This window comes from Gobio gobio (assembly GCF_949357685.1).
Source record: "Gobio gobio genome assembly, chromosome: 21".
Classification (NCBI taxonomy): domain Eukaryota; kingdom Metazoa; phylum Chordata; class Actinopteri; order Cypriniformes; family Gobionidae; genus Gobio; species Gobio gobio.
In genome coordinates, this window is record NC_137117.1 from 36,457,666 (window position 1) to 36,469,833 (window position 12,168).

Sequence of the window (12,168 nt, forward strand, 5' to 3'; positions counted from 1 at the left end):
TTCTGATTAAAGTAACACTTTAATTCAGGAAATGTATGATTTTGAACTTTCATCAAATAATCCCCCCAAAAAAATGATCACGGTTTCCATTAAAATATTAAGCATTGATAATACAAACAAAAAATGGAACCTTGGATTCAGGAGGAACAGTGTGGTTTTCGTCCCGGTCGTGGGACACTGGACCAGCTCTATACCCTTTCCAGGGTGCTGGGGGGTTCATGGGAGTTTGCCCAACCAGTCCACATGTGTTTTGTGGATTTGGAGAAGGCATTCGACTGTGTTACTCGTGGCATCCTGTGGAGGGTGCTCTGGGAATATGGGGTCGGCGGCCCCCTGCTTAGGGCTGTTCGGTCCCTGTACGACCAGAGCAGGAGCTTTGTCCGCATTGCCGGCAGGAAGTCAGACTTGTTCCCGGTGCATGTTGGACTCCGGCAGGGCTGCCCTTTGTCACCGGTTCTGTTCATAATTTTTATGGACAGAATTTCTAGGCACAGCCAGGGGCCGGAGGGTGTCCGGTTTGGGGACCACACGATTTCGTCACTGCTTTTTGCGGATGATGTTGTCGTGTTGGCTTCCTCGAGCCAGGACCTTCAGCGTGCACTGGGATGGTTTGCGGCCGAGTGTGAAGCAGCTGGGATGAGAATCAGCACCTCCAAGTCCGAGGCCATGGTTCTCAGTCGGAAAAGGCTGGCTTGCCCGCTTCAGGTGGGTGGAGAGTTCCTGCCTCAAGTGGAGGAGTTCAGGTATCTTGGGGTCTTGTTCACGAGTGAGGGGAGGATGGAACGGGAGATTGACAGACGGATCGGTGCAGCTTCTGCAGTAATGCTGTCGATGTACCGGACTGTCGTGGTAAAGAAGGAGCTGAGCTGCAAGGCAAAGCTCTCGATTTACCGGTCAATCTACGTTCCAACTCTCACCTATGGTCATGAGCTGTGGGTCATGACCGAAAGGACAAGATCCCGGATACAGGCGGCCGAAATGAGCTTTCTCCGTAGGGTGGCTGGGCGCTCCCTTAGAGATAGGGTGAGGAGCTCAGTCACTCGGGAGGAACTCGGAGTAGAGCCGCTGCTCCTCCAAATCGAGAGGAGCCAGCTGAGGTGGCTCGGGCATCTGTTCTGGATGCCTCCTGGACGCCTTCCCAGGGAGGTGTTTCGGGCACGTCCCACCGGGAGGAGGCCCCGGGGAAGACCTAGGACACGCTGGAGGGACTATGTCTTCCGGCTGGCCTGGGAACGCCTCTGGGTTCCCCCGGAAGAGCTGGAGGAAGTGGCTAGGGAGAGGGAAGTCTGGGCATCTCTGCTTAGACTGCTGCCCCCGCGACCAGGCCCTGGATAAAGCGGAAGATGATGGATGGATGGATGGATGAATAATACGTTTCTTGAGCAGCATTTTAGATTCGTAATCAAAAACAATGATGTCGGACGATTTTGAAGTTGAAGATGGAGTGTTTTTTTGCTAAAGGGCGTTTGTATTAGTCCTTGGACGTTGGCTTGGGGCAGTACTTCCACCTACGTCTAGCGTGATGTCTAGATGAGCAATTTAGGTTAAAAAGTGTATATAAATGTAAAAATTATTTTTTTGGCTAGATAAGACCCTATTCCTCGTCTGGGATCGTGCCGAGCCTCTGAAGCCCTTTGAAACTGCATTGATTTGGACCTTCAACCCGTTGGTTGCCATTGAAGTCCATTCTGTGGAGAAAAATCCTGGACTGTTTTCCTCAAAAAACATAATGTCTTTTCGACTGAAGAAAGAAAGACACAAACACATGAGATGGGGGGGAGTAAAATATCAGTAAATGTCCATTTTGAAGTGAACTAATCCTTTAACATTATACACTGTTCGATTTCTTTATTTTTATGACAGAACTGTTCTGTAATTCTCAAGTCAAAGTACTGACTGATCTAAATGTAGAAATGAAAATGTAGGCAGGTCTTGATTTGGCATCCTTCAGAGATTAATTGGATGGTGAAAAATGGGTTGTTACATACCTGAATCAAACGCAGATTTACTGTTTAGAATGAAGCCACTGCGCGGTCACATGAGCTTTATGTTGCATTATGTTCATGTGGTTTCCAATACCTTACACATAAAAAGACAGTTTGCATTTGAAATCTCTCTTCATGTAAACACACAACACTTTACATACTATGAGAGAGAGGAAGATGTTCAATATTCACGATAAATAATTTCTGTTAATGTCCCCTCAGGCCTTTCTGCGGTATACGAGTCAAAGAAGTCAAGTGATTCTCCTCCCAAATGATTTGCCTATTGGCTGTGTATGAACACTATCTATCTGCTGTTCTCATCATAATAGGCTCGGGCTTCGGCATCGATCCGAAACAAAACTACAGTCATTTAAACATACAATAACCATAAGCAGAACAGACTAAATGCAGCACCAGAATGAGCCTTGCTGAAGCCAGTGCTCAATCTCTCCAATATTATGACAGGAACGGTAGGAACTTTATAATTACACTGCATGGGAAACATGTGACTCATAAAGCATCTCCTGGCTCACAGCCTAGGGTGGAGATCCATGAGTAAACACGAAACAAGCCGACGAATGAATATGATTGCTTTCCTCAGAAGTCACAGTGATAAACAAATGTCTGCTTTCTGATTGGGAAATTACTTTCCATGATCTGTACAAAAAAAGACATGTGTTTGAGGTGTAACGGCTGCTGATGCCAACTGTACTTTGGTAAAATCACAAAGAGGAAATTCAATCTTGTAAACCAACATTTCTCATGATTGATTAGAGGTGAAAACTGTTTTGTTTTTTTCCACCGTCACAGGTGAATCGAATATACAGTAGTTATATATTAAGGTTTGGGTAGATCAACGATGCAGGAGAAAGGGGCAGGGATAAAGATCTGAGTGATTTAATTGTTATTGCACGGCGACTGGGGCAGAGAATCTCTGAAACAGGTCAGCAGGGGTGAGAATTTACCGACAGTGTCTGAGGAGGGACAAAACACAAACCGGCGACAGGCTTTTGGGCGCCAGAGGCTCATTGATGCATGAGGGAAACTGAGGCAATCCCGTCTGGTGCGAGCCAACAGAAGGTACTGTGGCACAAGTCACACAACATTTTAATGATAGTTATGGGAGGAATGTGTCACAACACAGAGTGAATCACACTGCGCATGGGGCTGCGTAGCTGCAGACCGATCAGACCGCCTATGATGACCCCTGTCCACTGTCAAAAGCGGCTACAATGGGCATGCAAACATGTTACAAATTCCCCGTCGTATAGGTGTCGTATAGAGTCCATGCCTCAGCAGGTTGGCGCTGTCTTGGCAAACACACCATATTATGCAAGTGGTCAATGTTTTTTATACACACACACACACACACACACACACACACACAGCATTTGTCTGCATTAAGCTGAAATTATGTGCAATTATTATTTTTATCGAATGTAAACTGTTGAAGGAGGTGGTTATGTCCAAAAGACAGCCACCAAAAAAAAATGTCATTAGGATATATAAAAAATAAAAAAAAAACACCACTTTCATGTCTAACAAATGAATTAATAATGAAGACGTGTTCTGTATGACTCATATGTGCGATGATACAACAGTAAAGCTTTAAAAAAATACCCCATTCAATAACACAATATTAATACTATACAGTAATAAAGTACTTACAAATCATAAAACTATTGGTTTATAGATAATTCATAGTTAATATATCAATCTCTACATTGTTAAGTAATAAACTATATACAAATAGTGAGTTGTTCATTCATTGTCGCTGTAATTAACATAATTATTATTGTTTAATTAGCTTGTAGTAAATTGTTCACTTGTTATAGGAGTAAATAGTTCATCGGAAAATGCCATTATGTGCTTTGTTCCAACCTTTATAAGACAGTAATTGCATTAATATTTAGTGTGCCGTATTCAACATTAAAATGTGTACAAAATGATAAGCACACACACTCGCACGCACAGACACCTGCACACAAACATACACACTCTCTCATACACGCACACAGACACGCTCTCGCTCTCACACACACGTCTGGTTCGCTATCTTTGTGGGGACTCTCCATAAACATAATGTTTTTTATACTGTACAAACTCTATATTCTCTCCCGTTAGACTAACCCTACCCCTAAAGCTACCCATCACAAAACTTCTGCAGTTAAAAAAAAAAAAAAAAACTATGATTTATAAGCTTGTTTCCTCATGGGACCTCAATTTAGGTCCCCACATTAACACCAGTCCCCATGAGTTAGCATTCAGGTTCTACTGGGATATAAAACCATGAACACACACACGTTTTAACCATCATTAAAAACACTTGAAGGAGTGAGTGAATTCGGACACTGAAGCTGAAACCGAAATCGCCCCCTAAACCCTCAATCACTATTCCCTACATTAGTCCACTAATACAGTTCACTTGAAGGAGTGAATGAAAACGAGTGAGTGAATTGGGACAGCCGTTGTGTGTACATCGGCTGTACACTCGTTATTGCAGTGCATTGTGGGATAGAATGAGTGCACTCAATAACGTCCACTATGGTTTCGGACACCACTACAAATTGTTGTCCCCTCAAATAGTGCCCTATTTAAGGGTATAGGGGGCAATTTTGGAAACTAATAGTTTGTATAAGATTTGTAAGTACTTATTTACTAGTGTTACCCATAATTCCTTTGACAGAATATGCTTATACTGTAAATAATTGACAATTTGTAACCAACTATAAATGTCATGATTTTATGTGTAACATACACACTTAGAAAGGCAACATACCATAAAACATTTCTTGTTGGTTTGCACTTTTATTTGAGAAATACAGATTTAAATGCAATTTAATGTAATTTTACACAGCCATATTCAATATTTTATTACAAAAATATCATTTATAGGTTTGTCTGTCTCCATTTATTATTTTTGACAACATAATGAAACGATCTAGACATTTCCCCATAAGCAGAGAAAAACACAATCCAGCCAACTAAAGTCAAATACAAAAATAATATTCACAAAATACAATATCACACGCATTGAGCAAACACAAAAGGCAAGTCTGGCTTTAAAAAGGGATGGAAATCAAAAATATATCTTGAAAACAGTTCACCTTGCATTTATTGCCTTCTGTGGCCAATTGACAAATGATAATATTATTGCAGATTTCCAAATAGAGCAGTAAAAAAAAGTGTATTTCCCATTGAAATGCAATGCATCTAGCATTACCTCTCCAAAAATGAACCCATACCCAAAAGTCCAAAGTCATCTTTACACTGCCAAGATGGTACACACTGTAAAGCAGAACATATACCACTAAACTGGGCTTAGTCTTAGTAGTAAAGTTTTTTTTTTTTTTCTCGTTAGCTTGTTTCCGCCATAAAAAAGGGGAAAAAAAGTTAATTGCAACTTTTTAATCGCACAATATTTTTTTCCTCATAATTGTGAATTGTGAGATATAAAATAAAAAGAAAAGTGGTTAAAAGTCGCAAAAATTATTCAGACACCAGATATAATTGTTTACTAGTGGGTGCAGGACACTATAGTTCATTTATGTAAGTGAGGATAGCAAAATACAGTAAACTGTGACATATTATACTCAGAAATTCTACCAGTAAAATTGATCAAAATTTGTGACCAAAATTATTGCGACACTTTGACCTGACCAGATTTTGCTTCCTTATTTTTTTTTAAATTGCTAATGCGACCTTTTACCCCACAGACAGAACAAAATGAAAGGTGCTGTATGTAAGAATGACAGCTAGTGGTTGAAATAGGTACTGCAGTCCAAATCCAAAATATTGTTTGCCCCGCCCCCTCCTCCTCAGACTCGACGCTCACGCGGGTTGCCAGATTGAGCACACGCAACAGGAACGAGCGCAACTGACAATGGAAGGCGATGAGACAGAATGCGTTTTTGGAGTGAGAGGCGCCTTTTTTAAAGGGGTGATGAATTGAGAAATCAACTTTCCCTTGAGCTTTTGATATATAAAAGGTCATGGTAATATAAGAATATCCTTTAAGTTTCAGGGCTGAAAAGAAAAGCTTTTATTGACACCAGGCCCAGCAAACGAGAGCTCTCAGAATGTGTGGATCTCTTACGTAATAGGACCTAGACTCCGCCTCTACAGATAAATTTGCTTCTGTAGCCCCGCCCACCGACTCGTGAGCTAAGGATCGTCCCTGCATAAGCTTCCTTCTGAACACACACTTATGTGAGTAGGCTAAAACAAGTGTTAGTTTTGCATAACATTACAGATCGTTTGAAATCTATTGATTACATACCTTAGCAGCTGTCACAGGGTGGAGAAGGTGTTATTGAATTGGTTCACTCGTGATCGGACTTGTAATGTTATGGGCCAGGCGCGAGTGTTTGTCTCCGCGTCCGCGCAAGTGTGTGTGTCCGCGCGACACGAGTGAGTGAGTGTGTGTATGAGTGAGTGTTTGTCCGCCCGCGTGAGTGAGTGTGTGTGTCGGCACGAGTGAGTGAGTGTGTGTCCACGCGAGTGTGAGTGTGTGTGTGTCCGCGCGAGTGAGTGAGTGTGTGTGTGTGTGTGTGTGTGTGTGTCCGCGAGAGTGTGTGTGTGATTTAATCATTGTGTTAATTTGATATTTTGCGAGTCCTCCGAGCATTTCCCCCAGACGATTCCTGGGACAGATGGTAGCTGAAGCTCATTAAATATGCAAATCTTATCCAATCCTAGCCGTGGGCGTTTACTTCCAAGTGTTCAGTGCGGCACGCCCATTAAATCCGAGTGTTTCAAAACCAGGGTAGAAAATAGCCTATTACTTATTCATTATGATGTTTTTGAATGTAAAAACCACGCAAACGTCATAAGTTGACCTCAGACAACAGTATAAAAAAATTAAAAAGCCAGTTCATGACACCTTTAAATAGTTTTCTGTCGGCAGTGAGTGAGCGTTATGCGTGCCCTGGGCACCTCACGTTTTTGAAGGAGCGTTCTGAGCGCATTAAGTAAAAAAAAAAAAAATCAACTCTGAGCAGAAAAGCGCCTGACGTCATTCACGTTTTTCCCCCATTGTCCAATCAAATGAATGGAGAGGCGGGCCGTCCGTTGTGGGGAGCGTTTCCTTGATTAGACTGACAGGACATCTGATTCGGGGGTTGCCTAGCAACATTAACAAAACCGCAGCGCGCCACACACAAAACTGAAAAACTATTTCTGACTGATCGGGGCCTTACACAGTGAAAGTTGATTCATCCACGTTTTAATGTGCCTCCATTCATAGAGATTTTTAGATGGATGCCGAGGCTTTTTAGGCTGGGTAGAATCTGCGATCTCTGACTCAGTTTGTTTGCTGGCTTCAATGGCAGCAATATGCGATGTTTTCCGCCAACTGGCAAATTGTGGTGTGGAAATACTATTGGGTGGCGGCATGCGGTATGGCACAGACCAAAACAAAAACAGACATTCCCACACGGAACGCACATTTCAAAGTAGAATAACTGGCTGTAGCATTTGTTTTTCAGAGAAACGAGTATGTGATCTTTATGTTCGCAGATATTTAGGAAACATGCTATGATATTTTATGTACAGTCAAAAACTTACATACAGCACCTTTAAGCATTGCTTGGTAATTGGTTGACCTAAATTGGTATGATCTAATTGTGTATTTAAATATGTTCTGACACAGTTTAACTTGTCACATTGTATTACCATTTTCTGAACTATAGCGAATAAACGGTGATAATGTGAGAAAATGTTGAAGGTGTCTGAATACATTTTTGGTTCTTACACAGAAGATAAAAAGTGATAATACAGCAATTATACAGAAAGTTTTGACTGCTATAAAAGCCTATTTAGAATCGAACAACTTTTCAGGCCTTGTTGCAGCAAAACACAAAAGCTTTACCCAGTGTGTACAGTATGATGTTGTAAAATATTGCTTATTTGACCAATATGCCCAGCGTGTTTGCATATACAACACAGGAGGAGCAGGAAAGCGGCATATGAAGAAGAGTAGAATTATTACTCTGCAGGACCAGTAGTGCAAGTTTGTCAAACCTAAGTGTAAGAACTGTTTCCCATGATAAATGTGCACATCTGTGTATCAGCCATTAAACAGGCCTGTACTAGCAGAACAGAAAGTGACAAGATGAAACATTCATTAATCCCAGAGAGAGAGAGAGAGAGAGAGAGAGAGAGAGCACCATGGAATGGAAATTATTTACACAATTTGGGGATGTCAAGCTCAAAAATGATAGAAAAGCATAATTTAAGTATAAAAACAGTCCATGTGACTTGTGAGCTAAATTCCAGATCTCGATGAATTCATTCAAAACTCAAGCGGTTTACAAAACTGCTTCACTGAAAAGACCTGGAAAGGGATACTTAAAGAAACCTAAAGGGATTGTTCACTCATATACAGACCACTTTATTTTTCTGTAGTGTTGGTTCCCATCGAAAAATACAAAAAAATACAATGGAAATCAATGGGAACCAAAATATCATCTTTGGCATTCCACAGAAGAAAGTAAGTCATACATGTTTGGAACATCAAATGGTTGAGTAAATTATTTGAGGGTGAACTATCCCTTTTATTTTCGGTATCACACAAAACACCTGGAATAGAGTGCACGAGTCATGTGGACGCTTTTATGATCATTTTGCGATTGTGGCACTTGACAGCCCTCTGGTTCCACTGAATAATATAATTTGGGTTTGGAGTCACATGGCGTGGCGTTTTCCAGTAAATCTATACCCATAACACCTTGCGATATTTGTAGGCAGGAAAGTATTCCCAAATCCAGCTACTCTCTCGGTGGCTTCCAGGAGACCTAAACTGCAAAACTGAAATTGAAAAATGAAATTAAAGAAAGAGTTTGAAAGGTGTCCGAATCAAAGCACTAAAAGAAAATCAAACCCACCTCCATCTCTCACTTTCCGTACGGGGATGTTGCTAACTTGTACGCCGCAGCAGTGACGGGGTTTATGAACGTGTCCTTGTCCATCCCTTTCTGCAAAAGAATTAAAGGTCAAAACTATAAATGGAGTATTGTTGTCCTTTCAAAAGACCATCACAATTAACAGAGTGCAAGTTCTCCGAAGCGAATGCATGTCGTGGTTCTGCTGTGAATCACCGCTTGATAATCACGTGTTCACACATGCCTGTCTGAGCTCTTGAGGTTCATGGCAGTTATGCTGAAGTCAGCCGTGGTGGAACTGAACCTTTCACTACGGCTTGGCTGACGTGCAGGAATGAGATGGGTGAACGTAATATTCGCAACAACCACAGTTGGTACAACACCATTCCAGAAAAGTTGGGACATCTTGTAAAATACAAATTAAATGCTTCTCAATCAGAAGGCGCGTCCTAGTATGGTTCCATGAGTTTTTCCATTCATAGGGACTTTAACAGTCTTCGTTAAAGCGATCTAACCAGCTACTTGGTGAATCACAGCACAAAACTTGATTTGAGGCAAAAAAGTATTTGAAAACCAGACAAAAGACTGTAACAGCTTTAGTGAGGAAAACAACTACAATCCCATTAAGCATTGCGAAAGGCATAATCGAAATAAAACTGATGGAGAAATATAAACCTAGTCATAAATGTTGATATAAAAATGTCCCCCTTTTGCTGCCAAAACAGCCCTGACCCGTCGAGGCGTGGACTCCACTAGACCCCTGAAGGTGTGCTGTGGTATCTGGCACCAAGATGTTAGCAGCAGATCCTTTAAGTCCTGTCAGTTGCGAGGTGGGGCCTCCATGGATCAGACTTGTTTGTTCAGCACATCCCACAGATGCTCGATTGGATTGAGATCTGGGAAATTTGGAGGTCAAGTCAACACCTCAAACTCGCTGTTGTGCTCCTCAAATCAGAAAACGTGATTCGTCAGACCAGGCCACCTTCTTCCATTGCTCCGTGGTCCAGCTCTGATGCTCACATGCCCACTGTTGGAGCTTTCGGCGGTGGACAGGGGTCAGCATGGGCACCCTGACTGGTCTGCGGCTATGCCGCCCCATATGCAACAAACTGAGATGCTCTGTGTATTCTGACACATTTCTATCAGAACCAGCATTAACTTCTTGAACAATTTGAGCTCCAGTAGCTCGTCTGTTTGATCAGACCACACGGGCCAGCCTTTGCTCCCCACGTGCATCAATGAGCCTTGGCCGCCCATGACCCTGTCGCCAGTTCACCACTGTTCCTTCACTGGAGCACTTTTGATAGAGACCGACCACTGCAGACCGGGAACACCCCACAAGAGCTGCAGTTTTGGAGATGCTCTAATCCAGTTGTCTAGCCATCACAATTTGGCCCTCGTCAAACAATTTTTCCTGCTTCTAACACATCCACTTTGAGGACAAAATGTTCCCTTGCTGCCTAATATATCCCACCCACTAACAGGTGCCGTGATGAAGAGATAATCCGTGTTATTCACTTCACCTGTCAGTGGTCATAATGTTATGCCCGATCGGTGTATATAAACATTGAAGTATTTTGAGAGCATCGTTAATATAAAGATTTTTAATATAAAGTATTTTTCCAAAATGAATTACAATAGTATTTTTGTGCTATGACCGCAGGGGCGGAAAGCCACGCTCACTTTCAAGCATTAAATGCTGAGGAGGAGTCTAGCCTACAAGACCCAGAAGCGCTTGTCTAATTTGTGTGGTATATACATTTACATGTTTTGGTGTGCATATGAGTGGGAGTCGGAGGGCTGACTCTGGGAGCAGTGCATTGTGTAATAAGGTGTCTGCCCTGCCTATGCCCTTCAAAAACCAACAGGCAGAGAATGAACTCGTCTCCCTGGATTCCTTTCTTCTCCTTTTTAACCTCTTCCAGGGTTGGGTGGAGTACAAGTCGGGGCCTGGAAGAGTGTGTAGTGTGTAGTGTGTGTTTGTGCAAGCCAGCGAGAGTCTTATTTGATGTGTAAACCAACATGCAGACAAAAAGATGGAACGTAGCCTGGGGATTTTTTTTAACCTCAAAGCAGAAAAAAAAAAAGAAAGAAAGAAAATAAAGCGCCACATGCGTGTACACACCCTTCCACACCCTTCTTTTAATCAGACATTGCTTCCATTATCTTTATATTCAAATATTATTTATTTTGACAACATAATGCATTAATATTTTACAATTTATATAAGTCATATGTTGACGAGAATTTAATTTGACACTAATGAGAATTGAGGGAGCATGATAAAAATGCCAAAATGCAAAGAATAAATAAAACAATTATTCAATCATATAAATAAATGAGCATTTATGCAATATATATAATATATTCATAAGCATTGTATGCATTATATTCCAGCAAATTAAAAACAATCATGTTGCATTTAAATTATTATTATTATTTTTTTTTGTAGATTAGATTTAAATGTGCATTAGAGGACGGTAAATGTGATTTAAAAGTAAAAATAGGGGAAATGTAGCCTGGATGCCAGTCGAATTTAGCCCCGCCCACAAAAATGTTTGCTCGGGCAATTTGGTCTGGACTCGCTCCATAGAGGAGTAATTATGCCCGAACAGAAACTGTTCGGACCAATGAAATTGTCAGGGCGGGCTTTAGACGATGATGATCATCCACGTCATCGAAGGCTCTTGGGTTCAATTTGTTCTAATCCTAAACGGAGAACTTGTTCGTATATGCATTCACCTTCACTATTTCTCTCAGAAACGATGATCGTGTTAGTAAGTACTCTGTGTATCCTTAAATTATTTTATTACTGGCAAAGATCGTTTACACTCATCTTTTTCTTGTAACGTTACTTAATCCAGCGTGCGTGCAGACAGGGTTTCCAAGTGTTTTTGCAATGTCGCGCACAATTGCTACTCAAAACTATAGCCCAAAACAATAACTTTCCGGGGGGTTCTCCGGAAAAAAATGGCGTTTGGTTGGCAAAATATGTTATTTTGGCAAGGTTGCCTGCTAAAATTCGCATTCCTGGGTTTATATAATCACATAATTGGGGTCGCTTCAACCCGCGGATATGGAGAAAAACACGGACTTGGCAACACAGTGCAGTTGAGTTCTGTTGACATTTGACAACTAACGTTACGCGTCGCTCCGTTGCTCTGATTGGTTGTGGGTCTATCCAATTGTGGTCTTTCCTGGCTCGGTTGAAACACGCCCCATATTCAAAGCTCAATGGAGCGGTACCAGACTCATATTCTGACTAGAATTGAGTATGGCCACGCCAGGCTAGGGGAAATGAG

At 41.7% G+C, this 12,168-nt stretch overlaps 1 protein-coding gene across 1 annotated transcript in view; it reads right to left on the minus strand.

Annotated features, from left to right (window-relative positions):
• Positions 1 to 4,778: 4,778 nt before the first annotated feature.
• Positions 4,779 to 12,168, minus strand: part of pkp1a (plakophilin 1a) — a 50,468-nt gene continuing 43,078 nt past the window's right edge. Inside the window, exons 13-14 of the mRNA XM_079802962.1 lie at positions 8,870 to 8,959; positions 4,779 to 8,792 (exon numbers count right to left, since the gene is read on the minus strand). Coding sequence (XP_079659088.1) covers positions 8,879 to 8,959 — 81 coding nt within the window. The 3' untranslated portion in view covers positions 4,779 to 8,792; positions 8,870 to 8,878. The remainder of the gene's footprint in view (positions 8,793 to 8,869; positions 8,960 to 12,168) is intronic.